Source organism: Sander lucioperca, chromosome 4 (assembly GCF_008315115.2).
Source record: "Sander lucioperca isolate FBNREF2018 chromosome 4, SLUC_FBN_1.2, whole genome shotgun sequence".
Taxonomy (NCBI): domain Eukaryota; kingdom Metazoa; phylum Chordata; class Actinopteri; order Perciformes; family Percidae; genus Sander; species Sander lucioperca.
In genome coordinates, this window is record NC_050176.1 from 15,766,660 (window position 1) to 15,789,111 (window position 22,452).

Below are 22,452 nucleotides of genomic sequence, written 5' to 3' on the forward strand. Positions count from 1 at the left end.
CTTTCTGACACGTTATAGACCAAACAAGGAATTACTTAAATGAGAAAATAATCAGCTGATAAATAATAATGCAAATAACTATTAGTTCTGGCCTTGCTGTCTTGTTTCTAATAAATAGTAAGCAAATTAATTCAAGTGTTGCCTAAACACAAAATGCTTGTTGCTTTCCAGCTTTGGTAGGCTCAGTGTCCATGTACACATTTATTCCAAACAGTTTAAGATAAAACAAAAAAGAGAAGCATGATTCCTGTTTTAGGGTTTACAATGAATAAATGTACTGCATGTCTTACAATGACTGTAAAATTACATGGGAGGAAAAAGGGAGAGTGAGTAACAGGATGCATGAATCCTTTATTGTGATTTGAGCTGTGTGTTCCAATAAAAATCTGCTGTGTGTGTGTGTGTGTGTGTGTGTGTGTGTGTATAATGGAGAGAAATGACGCCTGACTATTGAAGCAGAGAATTGGCGTGTGGCTGCTATTTAGAGAGGAAAAAAAGGCATTGCCAGGATACAAAAAAAGGCAGGGGTACCAATGAAGAGAGGAGGAGCGGAGGCTGTTGTATGGGATTAATGGACACACTGTGCTGTAGGAGGGAGGGGAGGGGAGGGGAGATGGGCTTCTCCACGGAGGCTGTGGTGGTGGTGGTGAGGGGCTGGGGGAGACCACTGTGGCAGGGGAGAGGGAGAGGAGAAGCAGGGAGGGAGGCTGGTGAAGCCACGGATATTCATGAAGACGCCAAGTGTTTTTTTTCTCTCGCCGTGGTGACACACTGCTAGTCTGCAGAGAGACGGAGGGAGCGGGGACGAGACAAGGGGAAGGAGACGAGTGAAAGCAAGACGAGGCCCAGCCCATCTTGCCACTGATCTTGAGGCGATCAAGGTGAGTGTGTTTTTATTCTTACATGCTTCGGCCTGACTGTGTGTGTGTGTGTGTGTGTGTGTGTGAGAGAGAGAGAGAGAGAGAGAGAGAGAGAGAGAATGTGAGGGTGCATGTGTGTCTGTCTGACACATCTCTTGCAGTGTGCATGATGACAGGGCTGTCCTCATGCATGCATGGTTTCAATGTGTTTTTTAAATATACATATATATATATAAATATTTGGGTCTTTTGTTACAGAAGAGCTGGCTGGTGGTTGAGCTGCATATTGATGCATTGCTGCTTGGTTTTATAAGCTGCTTTATCTGTATTGAAGGTGGTACTGCTGGCAGGCATGGTGTGTGAGTGTATGTGCTCAGATTTCTCTTTGTCTGTTCATATATATGTCACTGTGTCACTATGCATTTGTTGATTTCTCCACACAGAGCCTTCTTTTCACTCTGAATCTGTGCAGACTCTGTTGTGAGAGTGCTTTCATTTGAGTGGGTGTTTTCTTGATGACCCCTGGTAAAAGTCGTCTCCACCACTTTCTGTCTGTGTACCAGCTCGATTAGAAACTCAGACTCCGATATGCTGAATCCGTCCTATCCAATGGAATTAGGTCATCTCGGACTGCTCAGAGTAATTATATAACGTCAGAGAGCTTTGGTGTTGCAGTATCTGCTCACAATTAGCCACACTGTAGGTACAGGTCCTGCAATGCCACAATAGCCAAAATATTTCTAGTCGACCAACTGTTTGTTTGGATATTAGTTAACAAATTGGGATTTTTATTAGCATTACATAGTGTTTTCTAGGTGAGCCTTGTATTGTGGAAAACAATAGGCATAGGTTCCCCAATATATCTCCAAGCTTCCTAAAAGAGTATGTTATATATAGGAAAAGGATTTTGTCATATTTGATGATGCATCAGATTAATTCATTAAATGAAAGCAGAACAGGGAGTTCTGAAAGAAGAAACAATGACTCAAGAGAAAATGAGTTTGGTCGTACTAACTCTTCATTTCTGTTTTCTCACAGGGGAATCTACACCGAAGAGAACACACTGACTCAGATTCGTGGATGGATCCTGGCATATCAAACCTGGAATTTTGACATCTGGACTTCTTAGATGAGCCAATCATATTTAACACTTCTCCCTATGCAGAATTTGGATCCGACTAACCAATCAGACAACGGAAAACTGATCTGAGACTTGGTGTGAAGTCTCCCACGAGCTGGATCTGGATTCGTGGTTGTTGCATTCATGTGGGATCAGGTTTACAACTGGGAAATGTCATGCGAACAATACTTCAAGTTGGATAAACATTTTAGAAAACTTGGGAAAATGTTTTCTTCAGCAGTGACATCATGAACTCTGACCGGGATATACCATTGGCTCGTCTGTCCAAAGCAGGACGACATACAGGCGGACTTATTTTTTCCGAGAAACTCATCGCTTACACTAAAATGGAGTGATCATTTTCTTTTGTTCCACCGTTGGCTTGTTTAAAAAAAAAAAAAAAAACAGATCAAAACAAAGGCATCCAACTCAGACTGAACCTGGGGCCTTAAAGGGGCACTTAAATGCACCTTTAGCATTTAACAACAGGTTGGGCGCCCTGTGTCAGCTATCTGAAGACTGTGGTGTGGACAGAGGGCGAGCGAGGCGGTTGGCTGGCTGAGTCAGCCCTGATGGGGGCCGGTTGTGACCCGGTCTGACCCCGGTTTGACCTTGCATTGACCTTTGACCTCTCCGGTCCTGGCTCTCCACCTGCTCTGCTGCCTGGGTTCCGGAACGCTCCGCCCTGGGGCCCAGAACGAGCCAATCAGGATGAAGAAGAGCCGCAGCGTGCTGTCTGTGACTGGAGAAGAGGTGAGAATATAAACAACCAGGATTATTCTCGAGAAAATCAACTCAATTTGTCACTTGTTTCCATTGAAAGTAGATATAAGGCAGAGTAGACACTGGACTGGACTGGACTGTGGTGTGTGTGTGTGTGTGTGTGTGTGTGTGTGTGTGTGTGTGTGTGTGTGTGTGTGTGTGTTGAATGCTTACCATGATACACAAACCTTGTGACTTTCACACATCTAAGGCTCCCTTTGTTCTTGTTGTTAAGGTCTGTGGACGCACTCAGAAGTCAGAGTAGACAGTTTGTCCTCTCCAGCCACTCGCTCACTCTGACTCAGTCATAGTCCAAAATGTAAATGAGCATCAGCTAAATGAGTGCTCTATGTAAATGAGCTATTTTCATTACAGGCAACGTCTTGGCTGAAGGACATAATACAGTACCATGTGTTATTCAAGCGCTCTTTTATTGATTTTGCTGAGGAGCGGGTGCTCATACATTTTGTATGTTTGTGTTTACTGTATGTGTGTGTGTGTGTGTGTGTGTGTGTGTGGGCATCTTTCCACATCTGGGTCTGAACAACATCAAACGCAGCATGGAAGCAACACGGCACTGTTGCCTAGCAACTGCTACCATTCCCCCAGTGTTTTGTTGCTACGGTACTGCAGTGCAGATCAGCCTCTAAGAGCTCAGTCTGTAGAGGCCTTATCCCAGACACACACACACACACACACACGCACACACACACACACACACACACACACACACACACGCACACACACACACACACACACACACACACACACACACACATACAGTAATGATTTAAGTCTTCTTTTTTATTTTTTTTTATTTTAAGTCTGTGTTTTGTGTAGTTTCTTATGGCAAATCAACATGGCTTAGTAAATGACAACTGCATGGTTTTTATTTACTGTACAAAGAAAAAATGTCTTTCTTGCCCCATGTAACAGTTTCCCTCACCTGCCTGTCCACAGGGTAATGACACAGATATAACAGGTTCTGGGGAGAAGGCGGAGTCATCTCGATACAGCCAATCTTATACGTCTGGGGCCACATTGGGGGCAGAGCTACGCAGAGGGAGGAGCAGAAGACTCTCGTCTAGTCTCCAGGTATTGAAAGGAAGCATGGGTGCATTAACCTGCATGGGGTCTTTGGGTAAAAAGGAGCTATGGGCCCCCATTAACCCCCCTCCATCATGTGAACATAACATTAAAGGATCGTTTGATATGGCATGTTTTGGCTCGTTTTACGACCAATTATATACACAAGCTAGCCATTTTACAAACCACAATACTGCGTTTTTCTGGCTTCCATTAATTGCGATATGATATGAAGCCTTGCTTGAATGCAATGCACACTTTCCAAATCAATCTGTGCTTAAAATGCATTACCATCCATCAATCATACAAGACAACATTTTATGCAGACTTGTTCACTGTGATAGATTAAAGCTGCAATAATCAATATTTTTACATGAACAATAAATAGATTGTATGACTACACGTAATGTGAAAGGGGTCTCTTGTAGTCACAAGCCACAGAGAAATTATTTCCCAATTCTTCAGCTCATTGTTTTGGTTTTACGGACTGCAACTACACTATTTTGCTTTGTTTAAGCAGCAGCAGGCAGCTGTTTTAAGAGAAATACTGATAATAAATGCACTGTAAACTGACTGCCAAGTACCAAATGGCAAACAGAGAAAGTTAGCAACTAGCTGTTGGTCATAGTGGAGCATTTAGCACCTAAATAGTCATTTATTTTTTCTCAGGAGAAGAGCAAAACAGAGCTAAACGAGTAATTGTTGGACTTGCATTCACCAGGTGGACACAACATAACTCCAAATAAATGTTCCTCTGTGTCTGCTGGATGTGTAAATGGGCAACTATTTGCTAACAAGTTTGCCACATCAACTTAAAATGTGATATTATGTCAGTGAGGTGTTTACAGTTTGTTTCTGCTACCCCAAATGACCAAAACATCTAAACAACTAAGGTAACTGAATTTCAAATGAATGGAAACCCTACGGCTGCCTGGGATGACAGGAAACATACATACCAATAAAATACTCCATTGCATACATTTGAAATTGGTCAGCACAATATTATAGTATAGTAAATATAAAGTATTGACTGCCCTGAAAAGTATTGAATGATTTGTAGAAAACCTTCATGCACAAATTTGTAATTAATCAAATGACCTCAGACCAGCTGATGGTAAATCTGGGGATTTTGGGGCTCCTGTGTGTCTGGGACCATGAGGCAGCTACCTGTTTCCCCAGCTTTTAACATAAGAAAGATTCAATGTATAAATTGTGCTTTACACCTGCAAAGCAACTGGTGACTAGTATCATCTACAAACCCTTCCTTCTAACTCTGCAGGTACCCTGCTGGCTCCGTCCTCGAGACCGCACTCGTTCACCTGAGGTCCTGAGCAACGTGACACGTCCAACAACTCTTCCCCTCCGCATCCCGCCACGCATCTCCATCACACAAGCAGACGCTGACGGGTTTATACACAATTTAAACACTTTCTTATCTTCACCTTGCAGGAAGCTTTTCTAGATGTTTGTATTAATCATCAAACTTTCCCTCTTCCTCGTGCTGCAGTTACGAAGCAGAAAATGGCGTGTCACCAGGTCACACCCCTCTGGGTTCGCAGAGTCCAGGCCTCACCCTGCACACCCCCTTTCCCCACGGCCAGAGAAGAGAGTCCTTCCTCTACCGTTCAGACTCGGACTACGACATGTCGCCCAAGACGGTCTCACGTAACTCCTCCCTCGCCAGTGAAGGGTGAGACTCACGAGGAAAGACAAAATAATGAGTGTGTATTTTTTTTTAAGGACAAATTATCTCTGCTTGCTCTCTAATCGTCAACTCCCTCTGTCCCAACCTCTCTCAGGCACACAGGAGAGGATTTCATTGTCACACCTTTTGCTCAAGTGAGTCTCAACTAAATAGATGAATTGTGTAAAATGAGTCATAATGCCTCCTGTTCCCCAAAATAGTTTTTATCAGCCATTTTACATCATTTTGACCTCTAGAAAAAAGTTTAAATTAGCATGTTGAAGAATTTAAAGCAGTGTGTGCATTCTTTCCCCTACACTTTATCCCCTTTCTAAAACTTATGAATGTATATTTCTCTAAGGTTATTCTGTATACATCCTCTGATACTGTGTGATTCTGTAGGTATTGGCCAGTCTGCGATCAGTACGGAGCAACTTCACCATTCTTGCCAACCTCTCCACACCACCAGTCAAGTCAGTACCAACTCATTGTCCTGAAATGTACCACTTGTGCACATTAAGATCTGTCAATTGTGTAATCAGTCAAAGAGTTAGTTCAGACTTTACAAATCAAACTAACAGCAATCTACTTTTCTACAGTGTATAAGACCTTGAAATACAGCCACTAGCTCATCTCCTACTCATACACACATTTGGTAACTCGTATGATACACACACAGTAGAAAGGAAAAGAAAGAACAACACAGTTAATCACAACACTAAAAACAATCAAAGGGAATTAGCTTAATAAATAACTATGAATATCTTTAAAAAAAAAAAAAAAGAATTAATACGATGCACACGGTGAGGAGGCCATTGCTAACTTCTTGCTAACTTGCCGTCTCTAGTAGGTCAAACTAACTGTTGTGTCCTCAGAAGGTCTCCTCTGGGTGGAGTGTGTGTCAGTCCCAGGGCGTTACTATCAGACCAGCAGTACCAGCAGCTCGCCCTGGACACACTGGAGGAGCTGGACTGGTGCTTGGACCAGCTGGAGACCATCCAGACACACCGCTCTGTCAGCGAAATGGCCTCCAACAAGGTATGCAAACATCACTGAACCAACCAGTCCAACCAACATATCAGCAGGCTAATAAATATATCACTATCAGCGTACAGTTTATGTTGACAGATTTTGCCCCTTTTTCTCTTTAAATAAGTTTAAAATATGTTGCTGTATTTTTGTATTTATTCATAGTTATTATTTAGAATGATTTACTGTCATCTTATGTTTATTGTTAATGTAATTTACAATAGTAAAATAGTTTAACTGTAAAATATCCTGCCACAGAACATATCTTTGTCACAACAACATCTAAGGTGTCATTGCCAAAAATGTCTGTTTTGTAATGATTGGCTGATCTTCAGTTGTCAGATATTTTATGCTCAAATACTGTAATTAAAAACTAATGCATGTTGAACAGGGAAATGTAACACATTTGCCTTCACTGCAACCTCAACACTTGGGACTTCATCACAACCCCAAACCCAAAAAGAGTACTGTACTGAATGTACCTCTTAGTCATCCCCAAAACCTAGAGAACCAGCACATCATTGACTCATATCTCTGTTTTGCTCTCATTCTGCCACAGTTCAAGAGGATGCTGAACAGAGAGCTGTCCCACCTGTCAGAGATGAGTCGCTCTGGTAACCAGGTGTCTGAATACATCTCCAGCACCTTCATGGGTGAGTGAGAATGTAAATGGACTGTATTTATATACCGCTTTTCTAGTCTTATTGACTACTCAAAGTACTTTCACATAGTACAGGAACCATTCACCATTCCCACACATTTATACACTGCCATACAAGGTGCCATTTGCTCATCAGAGAAACATTCACACACATTCACACACACCGATGGCGCAGCATTGGTAGCAATTCGGGGTTCAATGTCTTGCCCAAAGACACTTCGACATGGGATTGCAGGGCCAGGAATCGAACAGCCAACCTTCCGATTGGTAGGCGACCGCTCCACAACCTGAGCCACAGCCGTGAGACCAGAATCTGATTTCTGTCCACATCACATTTATGACCTTTGTCAAATAAAGACAATAAATCTATCTAAATATGTGTGTTTTTTTGTGTTTGACCATCAATCTGCAGACAAGCAGAACGAAGTGGAACCTCCGTCTCCTACTCTGAAAGACAAACCTATGAGTCACATCAGCGGAGTGAGGAAGCTGTCTCACAGCTCCAGCCTCTCCAGTTCTTCAATGCCTCGCTTCGGTGTCAACACAGACCACGAGGATGAGCTTGCCAAGGTCTCTTTGTCTGTCTTTATTTCTCTGACTCACTTCAAAACAAGCTGCACGAATCAATCCCTGTTCAGACTTGGCCTGTGAACACTGATAATATTTATTTATCTTGTGCGCACAAAAAAAAAAATATCATCATTCAGGACTTGGTGGCTCCGTAGATTTTTTGTCTTTTCTTGTACGTAGTTTTATTTCAATCTTGGCTTATTTGACCCTTCTAGTAGTACGGAGAAAGAGTGTGTTCCCTACACTTTTCTTCTTTTAGTGATTTACTGCTGAGACTCTTTCAGGATTAAGACTGAAGTGGGAGGTTTCCTGTGGGACATGCATTTGATAACAAAAACATTATGAAATATATTATACTAGATCATTACAGGAAAAGAATTAAGTTTTTTTTAAGACTTCAAGTCTTTTCTACCGAACACCAAACCGCTTCCAGGCTGATGTGCTCATAGTATTGAATCGTTGTGCAACGTTGTCGCTCCATGTCTGCATCACATAAAGATGGAATCTCTTGTTATTCCTTTTGTTTGCATTTTTGTGCTTGGCGCCTCATTGTTTAATTCCATCCAATCTGTAGCACCAAATGTTTGGAAAACCCCGCAGTAGGATGGAAACTGTCCCTGGTTTTGCATCTTTATTTAGAAGAACATAAATCAGATGTAACTATGCTACATACAAATAACAAGACTAAGAGTTTGCAGCCACACTACCAGTTCTGCAAGGCTGTAGGCTTAATGCTACATAACATCCACAGGCAAATTAAATGACCTCATTATGGGGCTAAATGAGCAGTTAAGGAATCACCACAGTGATCATTGATCCTGAGGGGAACATGAATGTCTGTACCAAATTCCATTGCAAATCCACTGACATCTCCCTCCATACAGCCACTCCTTTAGCAAGGCTTACAATGTTTTGTGGCCTGTCATCATTAATAAGAGCTGTACCAGTCAGTTAGTCAGTCAGTCTGTCAAAGAGGTCGTAGATATTCCCAGTACAACTCTATTCTGAGTGACATGAGAGGGATGTCTGCTGTGTGATCATTGTTCAAGTGTCTGTTAAACTAGGGATGGACGATATGACCTACATTTTTTATAACCATAAAGTTTAACTTTATCGGTAATTTGGAGCTGTGACTCACAATTATTTTCATTATTGAATTCTCTGAATATTTTCTGATTAATTGATTAATCGTTTGGTGTATAAAATGTCAACAAAATATTGAAAAATGCCCATAACAATTTACTTAATCCCAAGGTGAGATATTCAAACTGATTGCTTTGTCCTAATCCCAAAGGCATTCAGTTTACTATCACAGAAGATTAAGAAGCCTAGTAAATATTCATGATTGCAAAAGCTGGAACCAGTGATTTTAAACCACGCACAAAAAGTAAGGAAATTTGTGTTTGGTAGATTATTTCTTTGTTGTAACAATGATTCTTGCCAACAAATCTTATACCATTGGAAAACCTGATTATTTCCCTTTTAAATGGTGCCACATTTGTAAGGAACATGCATTTGTGGGATGAGCAGCAGAGCTGAGTATGTGGGTTGCGCCCATGAAAGATTTGCCAAATCTTCTCTGTAATGCCAAACAGCTTTTCTTTGTTGACTCTTGTTTGGTGGATTGGGTGATTGAAGTCTGAAGTAACAGCACATATTGGTTTATCGAGATCACATTCTGCAACCAGTGGCAATCCCATATCTCCACAGTCTGGGACCCAACTCTATCCTCCAAGATGACAACGCTCGCCCCCACAGGGCGGGGTTTATTAAGACTACTTCCAGAATTTGGGAGTGGAGAGGATGGAATGCCCTGCCAGCAGTCCTGACCTCAACCCCATTGAACACTTGTGGGATCAGCTTGAGCGGGCTTTTCGTGCCAGAGTGACCAATACAACTACGTTGGCTGACTTGCGACAAATGCTGGTTGAAGAATGGGATGCCATCCCACAGCAGTGTGTGACCAGGCTGGTGACCAGCATGAGGAGGAGGTGCCAGGCTGTTGTGGATGTGTATGGTTCTTCCACACGCTACTGATGCTCCTGTTTGTTAAATGAATAAATTGTGAAATTGCCAATATGTCTTGTTTCTTCAGACTTCAATCACCCAATCTACCAAACAACACCAAACAAGAGTCAACAAAGAAAAGCTGTTTGGCACTGTCAGAGAAGATTTGGCCAATTTTTCATGTGCGCAACCCACATATTCAGCTTTGCTGCTCATCCCACAAATGCATGTTCCTTACAAATGTGGTACCATTTAAAATGAAAGTAATCAGGCTTTCCAGTGATATGAGATGTATTGCCAAGAATCATTGTTACAACTCATGAGATCATCTCTGCTTGTGATGTTTTAAAATGTTGATACATTTCTGATAAAAAAAATTCATTCAACGTGTGTGTGTGTGTGTGTGTGTGTGTGTGTGTGTGTGTGTGTGTGTGTGTGTGACCAGGAGTTGGAGGATATGGACAAGTGGGGTTTTAACATATTCAGAGTAGCTGAATTCTCCAACAACAGACCTCTCAGCTGCATCATGTACACCATCTTCCAGGTAAACAAAAGGAGTGTGAATGTATGTTTTTCTGTAGGATCGCTTTCACCTGAAGTGTCTGTTAGGTTTGCTGATGTACACCGTGTGTGTGTGTGTGTGTGTGTGTGTGTGTGTGGGGTTGTGGCTCCTGTCCTCCCTCCTCAGGAGCGAGAGCTGTTGAAGACGTTTCGTATCCCAGTCGACACCTTTGTCACTTATGTGATGACCCTAGAGGACCATTACCATGGAAACGTAGCGTACCACAACAGCCTCCATGCTGCAGATGTCACCCAGTCCACACATGTCCTCCTGTCCACACCTGCTCTTGATGTATGTTATTATATAAAACTTTCCATTTCATTATGTTATGTCCCCTTCAGCTTTAGAGCAGTATTGGCTTGCATTAAAAGTGTGATAATTAACTGAATGACATTAAACGATAACATTCATAAACACTGACATTTTAGTCCATGCTCATGAGACATAAGTGTTAGGCCAGCCTTTGCACGCACCTTCAATTGCAGTTCTACCTCTTTCTTATTCCTTTTTTTTTTTTTTAGGGCTCTTCATTTTTACAATGTTTTCCAAAAAAATGAGATTGCTTGTTTGATCGTGTTTTTCACCTGGATTCAAGGTCAACATGGACCCAAAAGTTGTTGTTTAAAGTGAAAAGTAAAGCTGTCCGCCATAATTTCAGTCCTCTTGTAACAAAACGAAGACAAACAAAAAGACATAAAGAACAGCTCGTAATAATAAAAAGTGAAAAGAAACACGAGCTGCTAATTCTTCATCAAAGTCCCTCTGAAGTAAAAACATGATTCAACTACAGAGTGATTGTATTGCAAATTATATTTATTCATGATATATTATTTTATTATAAAATCACGTTTTAAGCATATTCCTGAAATTCTAAAAAAAAAAAAAAACAGACAAATTCACAGGTTTTTTTTTTTTAAATAATGGATGAAAAAATTTCTCTGCCCTTCTTGTTTCTTTCAGGCCGTCTTCACTGACCTGGAGATCCTCGCCGCTCTGTTCGCTGCAGCTATCCATGATGTAGACCACCCTGGAGTTTCCAATCAGTTCCTCATCAACACCAGTAAACACACACACACACACACACACACACACACACACACACACACACACACACACACACAAACACAGATATATAGTAAAATATGTCTTCCCCTTTGCTCAGACTCGGAGCTGGCCCTCATGTATAACGATGAGTCCGTTTTGGAGAACCACCACCTCGCTGTGGGCTTCAAGCTTCTGCACCAGGAAAACTGTGACATCTTCCAGAACCTCACCAAGCGACAGCGCCAGAGCCTCCGCAAGCTCGTTATTGATATGGTCAGGACATTTTTTTGCCGCACCTCACAACGTACCAGTTAAATTATAAACAACTTAATAACTTCTCTTTCAGCTTTGCTTACTTAGTTTTAGTTACTTTTCTTTTTTTTTTTAAAGCTTTAATCTCATTATTTATCATTTGATAGTTTTGGATTTGTCTTATTTATTTCCTATTGGTGATTATAGACAGCTCTCACTGGGTATATGCCTGTTATTGGCAATTTTATTTATTTAAGACAATACACATTCATTTTGTTTAGTTCTGATCCTTTGGAATATTTTGTCATCTTTTTTATGCTGTCTGTCTATAACTCGTTGTTTCTGCCTAACTTGACCAGTGCACTCTTAAAAAAAGATTTTTTTTTTATTCAATCAGTCTAATCTAAACTGGTTAGCAGCTTTTTCAATTAACAGCCAAAACTCTCAGCTTCTGTCTTCCTCAGGAATCCCAGTCAGTTTAAGAACTGGATTTCTTCCAAAAGGGCAATATAGAAATACTTTGTTTGCAATATCCAGTCTTTTAAAAATAGATCTTTGTCAGGCAGTACCTGTTTTAAAACTAAAAGTTAACTGTCCTCAGCACTGATTCCAATCTCTCACATCACTCATCTTTGGTTTTAGTTTTTTATTTGGCAAATAAAGTACAGAGATTAGGTTGAATCTGTGTGCTTCTTTTCTAGTTTTGTCTTCCTGTCTCTGTCTGCAGGTGTTGGCCACAGACATGTCCAAACACATGACCCTACTGGCTGATCTGAAGACCATGGTGGAGACCAAGAAGGTGACCAGCTCTGGTGTGCTGCTTCTGGACCACTACACAGAACGGACGCAGGTAACTTGTCTGCTTACACAGACCATGGTCACTAGTGAAATAATGTTGTATGAAATCTGCAGGTCTACTGTAATGTGTGAATTTACGAAACGTCTTCAACAGCTCTCGCTCCTAAAGAGGGAGGACAGGAGTCACAACTTCACACACACACACACACACACACACACACACACACACACAAACCCAACAGACACTTCAGGGAATGCGATCCTACAGAAAAACACACGTTCACACTCCTTTTGTTTACCTGGAAGATGGTGTACATGATGCAGCTGAGAGGTCTGTTGTAGAGTTCTGCTATGCTTACAAAGCTAAGCTAACTTAGCTTGTGACCTTAATCTCCCTGTTTGGTTTTCCCAGTGTGTTGCGTGTAATGTGAGAGTGAGACTAAACTTGCCTGGATGAGTGTATGTCTTTCCTACTTCTAGTTGTGCTGTGTTAAACTGACTCACCCAGACACTGCATGGTTTTGTGTCTGAAGATGGCTGCTTGCTTTGGTGACCATGCCGTCGCTGCCCCACATGCTCTGTCAGCGTCTTTGCCGGGCCAGCCCCGCTCTTCCTTGTTGTTGTAGTTCAGGTTTTAAAAGGTGTAAAAGTTGTGTTGTTGGAAAACAAGAATAGTCTTTCAGCGTCTTTGTCAATAGTGTTCTCTGTGTAGAAAAACGTGTGGGTTGCAGCCGTCAGCGTGCCGCTTCGGAATGGAATAATCAATGTCACATAAACACGCCTCCTTATATCACGTCAGCACTTGCCACAGCTAACCACTCAAAAGACCTCTCGTAACAATACACTGTACGATGTGTGTGTATGTGTTTAGGTGCTGAGGAACATGGTGCACTGTGCAGACCTGAGCAACCCCACCAAGGCGTTGCCGTTATACAGACAGTGGACGGAGAGGATCATGGAGGAGTTCTTCCGACAGGGTGACAAGGAGCGAGAGAGAGGGATGGAGATCAGCGCCATGTGTGACAAACACACCGCCATCGTGGAGAAGAGTCAGGTAAAGCTCGATCTCTCTCTCCCATCCATTTTAACCCTTGTGTTGTCTTCCCGTCCACCATGCAACTTGTTGTTCTCCTGGGTGAAAATTCAAAAACGAACTCGTTTACGTTAAAGTAAAACAATTTTTTTAGTTAAAGTGGCTATATGTAACTTTCAGTTTGTGTTGATTCTAGCGGCCGCTTTGGACAAAAGTGGTAGTGTTTTTACCGCACCTGCTGTCGTAAAGGTCTTTTCTTTACAGTGCTGTATTGCCCCACTACAGATTACTGAGTTAGCATTACCAGGAGGTCATATAGTCGCGATGAATGTTTTGCTCAACCAGAAAATCATTAATTTACAATAAGATAATAAGTTACAGATGCATCTTTGCATTTCAAGTGTTGCATATGGTAACTTAGTCTACTTTAGATGAACAGGGTATCAGCCATAACTACAACAGATAACTTCTAAAATAACATTATGCCTATATAAAGAAATCTCCTGCTTCCTTTTACCTGGCTCCGCTGGCATACACTAACACAGGCTTTTCCGGCGTTACAAAGAAATCTGTGACCCATCAGAATGTGTTACTGTAGCGCCGTCTACTTGCCGCAAATCATTCTGTGACTTTGCGGGAAAAAAACAAAACCGGGCAGATGCCTTACAAAAAACTATATCAAAATAGCGTTCTTTTCACTGTTAGTCTCGGTTGCTGTTACATGTCATTAAGTTACATATAGTCACTTTAAAAAAAAGCTGAAATTATGAATCATTTCCACAAATAGTTACGATTGAGTAACTTTAGTCAGGATATTGTTTTAGGAACCATTTCATTGTTTTTTCAAATGCTATAAAATTTAATCAAACATCCAAAATTCAATGATGGTAGTGATCTGATCCTTAAATGTATTTGCGAAGAGCATTGCATGGGACTATCCATGTTATTTTTAGACAATTTGCTTGAAAGAAACCCAAATTTCTGATGCAGAAACTTTGAAAACGGGTCAAATGTGACCCAAGGATAACATAAGGGTTAAATGTGTTAAATGCCATTGTTAATACATCCAAATTGATGAATTGAAAACTCTGTTTGCAGCTTAAACTCTTTAGTTTAGTGATAGGGAGCGCCCTGGATTGGTTCACCTCTTATCTTTCAGATAGAAGTTTTTCTGTGTCATTTGGTCCCTATTGTTCAGAAACTGCTGCCCTTTCCTGTGGGGTGCCTCAGGGTTCTGTGTTAGGTCAGATTTTATTTGCATTGTATATGCTTCCCCTAGGACATATAATTAGCCAATTTGGAGATATCCGCTATCACTTCTATGCAGATGACATCCAGCTATATGTCTCTTTTAACCAGGAAGAGACTGACAAAGTGCTGGAACTGCTCAAATGTTTGACTTCCATCAAGGATTGGCTGGCAAACAACTTCCTACAGCTCAATGAAGATAAGACCGAAGTCCTTATTGTTGCTCTGGACACTACAGCTTCCAAGGTTACTCAGCTCTTAGGGTCCCTTTATTCAGCGGTACAGTCTAAACTGAGAAATCTTGGTGTTATATTTGATAATAACATGTATTTTGATCAACATATCAAATCACTGACCCACACATGTTTCTTTCAATTAAGAAACATTGCCAAACTTAGAGCTGTTGTTTCGCATTCTGAGGTTGATTCATGGATTTATATCATCCCGGTTTGTTTACTGCAACTCCATTTTCACTTGTCTTAGCAAGTCGTCCCAGGACCGTCTACAACTAGTCCAGAACTCTGCTGCAAGGCTGTTGACCAGTTCCAGCAGGATGTCACACAACACTCAATTTTATACTTATTACATTGGCTTCCGATCAAGTTCAGGATCCAGGTTCTTGTTCTGACTTATAAAGCTTTACATGGTCTGGCACCTGTTTAAATCTCGGACCTGCTCCATCCATACACTACTAACAGGTCCCTCAGGTCTTCTAACCAAGGATTACTGGTGGTCCCACGCACTCGTTTAAAAACAAAAGGTGACTGTTCCTTTAAAGCAGTGGCTCCAAACCTATGGAACGCCCTTCCTACTGTCTTATGTTCTGCAGTCTCTGTTGAAGCTTTTAAAAAGCAGCTGAAGACACACTTGTTTAAATTTGCTTTTGACTCGGTTGACTTGTTTGTAAACTTTGGGTTTTAGGTTTTAATTGTTGAAATGATTTTCATTGGTCATTCAATAATTATTTTGTATTTTTACACGTTTATCATGTGAAGCACTTTGTGACTTTGTAAAAGGTGCTATATCAAATAAACTTTAATTTAAATTAATTATTATTATTATTATTATTATTATTATTATTATTATTATTATTATGTAGTTTATGGTGAGACTATCAGAAATGCAAAGGGTAATTTTTGAGGCCATTGTTGGTGTCATTCACAAACAAAGTTTCTTAATGTACAGTAGCTACGCTTGGGGGGCGGGGGGGAAAGCTGATTTTATAGTGATAAAATTACACCACACAGGAAGACTGCATTGGCAAAGAGGTGGTCACATATAGATCCTCTCCAACAGTAACTAAGAGATACACACTGAGATATTTGCTGAAGCTGACACAAACTGCATCTATAAAAATGATAATTTAAGTTTAATCAAGCAGCATCAGCTAATAAAAAACATGTTGAATATCACTAAATTGTTGTTATCACTCACAAATTGATCTCAAGACTGTAGACTGTAGAAACTTTTATATATGTTTCTTCTGAAATCGTTTCTTAATCTTTACATAACTAATCTTTGTAAACACACTAGTAACACTCTCAATAGTACTTTTATTTTATATGGTCATTGATTGATTGGGCCCTTAACAAAGCAATTTGTAAGTTAACAAGACAGAGTGGACAGCAATGCTTACAGCTCTGTGAAGCTAAATGCTAACATTGGCATGCTATCATGCTCACACTGACAATGCTGATGTTTAGCAGGTATAATGTTTACCATGCTTACCATCATAGTTTAGCATGTTAGCATGCTTTTACATTTACAAGTACAGCTGAGGCTGATGGTCATAAACCAAAAGATTGGACACATTTTTTGACCTGATGATGGCGCTAGAATATAGGTCAAAGGATCACCAAAATAATTTAACATCAGTCCGAGGAGGATGGGAATATCCATACTAAGCTTTATGACAATCAATGGAATATTTTTTGAGATATTTTAGTCTGTTCCAAAAAGGTGACAAAATCCGACAATGCCATCCATAGAGCCTCACTGCTATCATGGCTAAAAATCCATGTTTCATTTTATTTAGTTTTGCATTGTGACAGGAAGAGATAAACTAGTTGTGCAGTTATTCCTTTGTCCCCCAACATGAAAAAAGCTTTTCTTTTCATAAATCTGGCAGAGTAATGAAGCCTTGAATAACTTAAGATAAACTCTGGCTATGATTAATTCTTTTGTTATTGTATTTTGGATGACAATTGCATTTCTGTGTCAACGTCCAGTTGACAGCAGCTTCAGTCATATGCTTCTTTTGATATCCATAATGTTAAACAGTGACATTTGTTCATTCTGTGTCAAATTTCTGGTCACTGATTCTGTACTGAGTAGTTCATTTTTTAGATATTCTGCCAGATAGATTTCTCTATACTCTCTTTTTTTCCCCCTCTTTTTTTGGCCCACCACCACCCTCCCTCTTCGGAGGACAACTTTATTTTTAATAAAGCAATATATTTTTATCTACACAATATGTTACATTCAGATTTAGATTTACATTCAGTGCATTTACTGTTTCCTACCGTAACCATTCACCCTAGAGATTTCGCTATACTTAATAGTTTATTCAGAAAAGATGCTTATTCGCTTTCTTGCCGAGATGAAAAGATTGACACCATTCCCATGACTGAGAGTGATATCTGTCTTTTAAAGATGCAGTAGGTAAGCCTTATAAAACTAACATTCTGTCATATTTGCTGAAACTGACCCTATGTTCCAGTAGAACTACATGAAGCAGGTAATTAAAAAAAAATCTGGCTCCTCTGGCACCACCTACAGCCTGTAGTGTGATTTGAAAAAATCCACCGCTCCCTGTTCAGATGCACAAATCATGGCCTGGGGGGGGTGTCTAACTGCGTGTCATTCTCCCTTGTGGGGGGAGGAGTAGGAGACCGTTTTGGGCTTTAGCAGAAAGGGGGGAGGGACTGAAAAGTTGTCGATGTTCGAATTTTTTGGCTAAGTCCTGGATCTTCGCAATCCTACCTACGGCACCTTTAATCTAACTCTCGGCAAGAAAGCAAATATGCATATTGACCAAAATGTCTAGTTATTTCTTTAACACCACTTTCTATCATGGTCTCAGGTGTGATTCTTTTTTCTTTTCCAGGTGGGTTTCATCGACTACATTGTCCACCCGCTGTGGGAGACGTGGGCTGACCTGGTGCACCCGGACGCCCAGGAGCTGCTGGACACGCTGGAGGAGAACAGGGAGTGGTATGTGAGCACCATGCCACAGTCTCCCTCGCCTCCCCCGGACAGACACCTACAGCACGACCGCTTCCAGTTCGAACTCACCCTGGAGGACCTGGAGCACAACAACCACAACCACGTACACCTGAGGAGCAACGGCGGGAGAGACATCTGCAATGACGTCGGCGACTCTGACCGAACGTACGACGGCGTAGAAACAGAGAAAGAAGACAAGCAGAATCACAACAGCAAGCACAACGGAGTCCAGGGTGAAGATGAGGAGAATGGAGAAAGACAGGGAGAAGAAGAGGCGGAGGCGAAGGAGAACGGAGAGGAAGAGGGGGAGGAGACTGGAGAAAGAGAGGGAGAAGAAGAAGAGGAGGAGGCGAGGGAGAACGGAGAGGAAGAGGGGGAGGAGACTGGAGAAAGAGAGGGAGAAGAAGAGGAGGAGGTGAAGGAGAACGGAGAGGAAGAGGGGGAGGAGACTGGAGAAAGAGAGGGAGAAGAAGAGGAGGAGGCGAAGGAGAACGGAGAGGAAGAGGGGGAGCATGGAGAGGACCAAGTAGAAGAAGACGGAGGGCAGGCAGATGAAGTGAATGATGCGGTGGTGGAGGAGGAGGAGACTAAAGAAGAGGAGGAAGAGAATGAGCAACATCAGGAAGGAGAAGAGGAGGAAGAGGAAGGGGAAGGTGAGGATGGTGCAGAAAATGAAGACATAGAAGGGGAGTTACAGGAAGAAAATGAAGAGAGGGAAAAAGAAAGTGAGGGGGAAGAGGAAATGGAAAATGAGGAGGGTGAAGTGGAGGAAAAAGAGGAGGGTGAGACAGAGGAGAAAGAAGAGGAGGCAGCAGAGCTGGAGGGAAATGTAGAAGAGGAGGAGGGCGAGACAGAGGAGAAAGAAGAGGAGCTAGCAGAGCTGGAAGGAAATGTAGAAGAGGAGGAGGGCGAGACAGAGGAGAAAGAAGAGGAGCTAGCAGAGCTGGAAGGAAATGTAGAAGAGGAGGAGGGCGAGACAGAGGAGAAAGAAGAGGAGCTAGCAGAGCTGGAAGGAAATGTAGAAGAGGAGGAGGGCGAGACAGAGGAGAAAGAAGAGGAGCTAGCAGAGCTGGAGGGAAATGTAGAAGAGGAGGGCGAGACAGACGAGAACGTGGAGGAGGAGACGGCAGAAATGGAGGCCAAAGTTGAGGTCGGAGAAACAGCAGATGAGGAAGAGGAGAAAGGAGAGTTGGAAGAAGCAGAAGAGGAGGAGGTGCCAGTTGAGGATGGAGCTGGAAAGGAGGAAGAAGATGAAGACGAAAGTTAGTTTGGCGTAAAAACATAAATTAACAGGTTCAGCGAAGAAAGGTCAACGAGAGATAAAAAAAAAAAGAACATAAATGGAGCGGGAAAAGGCTTCGACACATGGCAGTAAGACTGTCAAGAGAGCTGAAGATGCACTTCTTTCCAGATAACGTGCTCTGACCACTTTATCATGTGACGCTCTCAGCTGAAGGCTCAACTACAGACGTCTTCAACAAACGTCCCAGCTCACAGGCGGACAGCAAAGCACCGGCCGGAGCACAAGCCTTCCTGAACAGCCAGATTGTTGCGGCGTCTTGATCAACTGGTAGTGCTAGAAAGACTTCACGTCTTCATCACCCAGTATCTGTAACATCCATCACTGCCGTAGGGAATAAATTGGGGGACATCAAAAGGGGGGTGAAACCTGTTTTACCTACCTTTTTGTAGCTCCTGAAATTAAAATTAAAATGAAATGCGCACATGCAAATAAGTGCGTGCCTGTTCTCCCGATCTCATGGACTACTACCCATCATCTCTCTGTCACTGTCTCGTTCATGAGGAAGATCTCACACACACACACACACACACACACACACACACACACAGACCAACAACTGTTAAAAGAATGTCAACTTCCTCTTCTTTTGTCAGAAAAGAGAAAAAAAAAGTCTGGAAAGTGTCCGTCGTCTTATATTTACTACATCTTTCCACTTGTGAACAGGATGCTGAGAACAGATTTGGGCTCTGGTCTAGGAACAGTTTAACCTCCTCACATACTAACCTTAAAGCAACAATGCTGGATTTCTGAAAAATATCTGGACCGTTTTGTCAAAGTAGAAACTTTCGCAGTCCAGCTCAAAAGGCTGAACTGTTGTACATGTCGATGTCAGTTCATGTTTTAAAAAAAAAAACAAACACCCAGTATTCATCCCTTCACCACTCCCAGACTGTGAGTTTGATTCCCGGGTGAATCGTGCCAAACTGACCCACGACCAGCACTGAGCAATTAAGCCTTCCTTCAAACAAGGTGGCTACTTGTCCGTGAAGCAATGAACTGTGGGACCAGGGTAACGGGTGTGATGGTCTTCCACAAATCCCTTTTTTCTTTGTTTTGTTTTTGTAAAAATGGTATTTGGCACTTTATCTAACACCCCTGTTACATATATGTACATAATAAACATGTATTTTAATCTGCTGATGTCATAATAAATATGATCAATAAAGTTGATTGATTGTTGTCTTTTAGTTGCAGGTCTCTGACATCTTTCTCCCCTGAAAAAAATACTGGAAAAGGATTTATCCACCGAGATAAGTAGAACATTTGATAATGCTTTATTTTATTTATCTCTAATTTCTGAATCATTTCGTGTTTGTTTTTTAAGTAGAGCGGAAATATTTAGTTGACTAATCAAACGACAGAAGACTGGCAGCAATTTTGTCGTTTGAGCAAAAGTGCCAGCTTCTCAAACTAAGAATTTTCAATTTTAATTTTCATACCCAGGTAGCAAACAGACGTTGGCCCAACGTTGGTGACTTTGATATGAGAGTATACTCTCATATCAAAGTCTAGGTTTTTGTCTTTTATCATTTTAAGTTAAACTTCTTTGAATGAAATATTTAACAAAAAAAAAAAACAAGCAATTTAAAGACGGTCTGGGAAACGGACCGGAATTTTTTTACTATTTTCGTTTTATAGACTGGATGGATTTACAGTATTTAAAAAAATATATATATTGATAATTTAAAAAAGTAATCGTTTCATGCGCTACTGAATATAAATTTGTAACTTTGTACTCAATATAGTGCTTCACTTTTTGTCGTGGAAGTATGACTAACGGTCATCTACTTTTTAAATAGAAGTCCGTGGGCTGACTAGAAAACTAGCTGAAGCTTGTTTTACTCCCTCACTCTCTTAGTCAGCTGATCACCGGGGTGAGTTCATTGTTACCAAATGTGTTTTCTTCAGAGCTGAAACGATGAGTCAATTAATTGATTAGACTTAGTCCCCGAGAGGCAATTTGTTGTACAGTACAGGCATATTGACAAATAATCCACAACACAAACATTGAACCAGACATCTACAGCACTAATTTTCTAACACATAACATACACACATCAATAAATAGAAATGCAATACAATAAAAAGGAGTATGTTGCAGATTAGTTGATCAACAGAAAATGAATTGGCAACAGTTCATGTGGCCATCTGCTGTTTTTCTTGATGGTAAAACGGATTGATTAAACAAACTATTTAAATAAGTCTACTTGGGCTTTAGGATATATATATATATATATTTTTTTTTAAAGATTATTTTTTAGGCCTTTGTTTTCACAGGACAGCTGAAGACATGAAAGGGGAGAGAGAGAAGGGGAATGACATGCAACAAAGAGCCGCAGGTCGGAGTTGAACCCGCGGCCGCTGCATCGAGGAGTAAACCTCTACGTATGTGCGCTCGCTCTACCAACTGAGCTAACCCGACCACATGTGTTGGGATATTTTGATGACCATTTTGACTATTTTATGGACAAGTTTAATCGATTAATTGAGAAAATCAATTGATAAAACCGTAAAGCCATAGTTTTCTTAATCATAAAGTATTTTGTCAGCAAATTGCTTTGAATGCCAGCATCTAAAACATGTATATAAAATAAATAAGATGTAGATCTCAAGATTGTGTTGTAATCTGAAGGGTTTCTCTCTTTCAGCGCCTATGTTCCCACATTTCTAAGAATTTTTTTTCACTGAAAATTAGGCCCTATGTTCCCACAGCCCTATGTCCCCACATTTCTAAGATTTTTTTCAAAATTAGGCCCTATGTTCCCACATTTCCTTTTTCATAAATTTGTATCAGATTTTATCCCCCTTTCTCCCAATTTGGTAGCCAATTACACCTAACCTATTATCCAGTAGCAATGGACTACAGATGGAATGTAACCCTAACCTAGGGCCTAATTTTAAGAAAAATCTTAGAAATGTGGGAACATAGGGCTGACCCCCTCTGTCAGAGACTGAAACAGAGTTCCTTCAGATTGAACTTGATATAATGAACTATAATATGACTTAAGGGTAATTATATTACAATAAAAAAAAAAAAATTGTTTGGATTGGGACGATTTGCTGAGACAGAGAATTTGAGCTTTGTTGTGCACTGTTTACAATGTATTTATTGATACCACATGGTAGAGCAACACACTGTTGGACTGACAGACAATAGGCAGACAAGCATTCAAAGAAACATTCACATTGGCTTTAAGTCGTCCAAAAA

General features: G+C 41.1%; 1 protein-coding gene across 6 annotated transcripts; it reads left to right on the plus strand.

Moving 5' to 3' along the window:
• Window positions 1-696: 696 nt before the first annotated feature.
• On the plus strand, window positions 697-20,414 carry LOC116042946 (cAMP-specific 3',5'-cyclic phosphodiesterase 4C-like). 6 transcript variants are annotated; one of them, XM_036000870.1, is made up of 18 exons: window positions 697-881; window positions 1,899-2,733; window positions 3,703-3,837; window positions 5,108-5,235; window positions 5,336-5,518; window positions 5,628-5,667; window positions 5,915-5,985; window positions 6,388-6,550; window positions 7,101-7,194; window positions 7,615-7,772; window positions 10,225-10,323; window positions 10,468-10,632; window positions 11,302-11,401; window positions 11,504-11,658; window positions 12,365-12,487; window positions 13,307-13,489; window positions 17,823-18,749; window positions 19,065-20,414. In XM_036000870.1, exons 2-18 carry the CDS (start codon window positions 2,692-2,694, stop codon window positions 19,206-19,208), a joined length of 2,910 nt encoding a protein of 969 aa, XP_035856763.1. In that variant the 5' UTR covers window positions 697-881; window positions 1,899-2,691; the 3' UTR covers window positions 19,209-20,414. The 6 variants fall into 6 exon arrangements, with proteins under 6 accessions (XP_035856763.1, XP_035856762.1, XP_035856758.1 ...); XM_036000869.1 differs by having other exon boundaries at window positions 17,823-18,187; window positions 18,218-20,414; XM_036000865.1 differs by having other exon boundaries at window positions 17,823-20,414.
• Window positions 20,415-22,452: the final 2,038 nt, after the last annotated feature.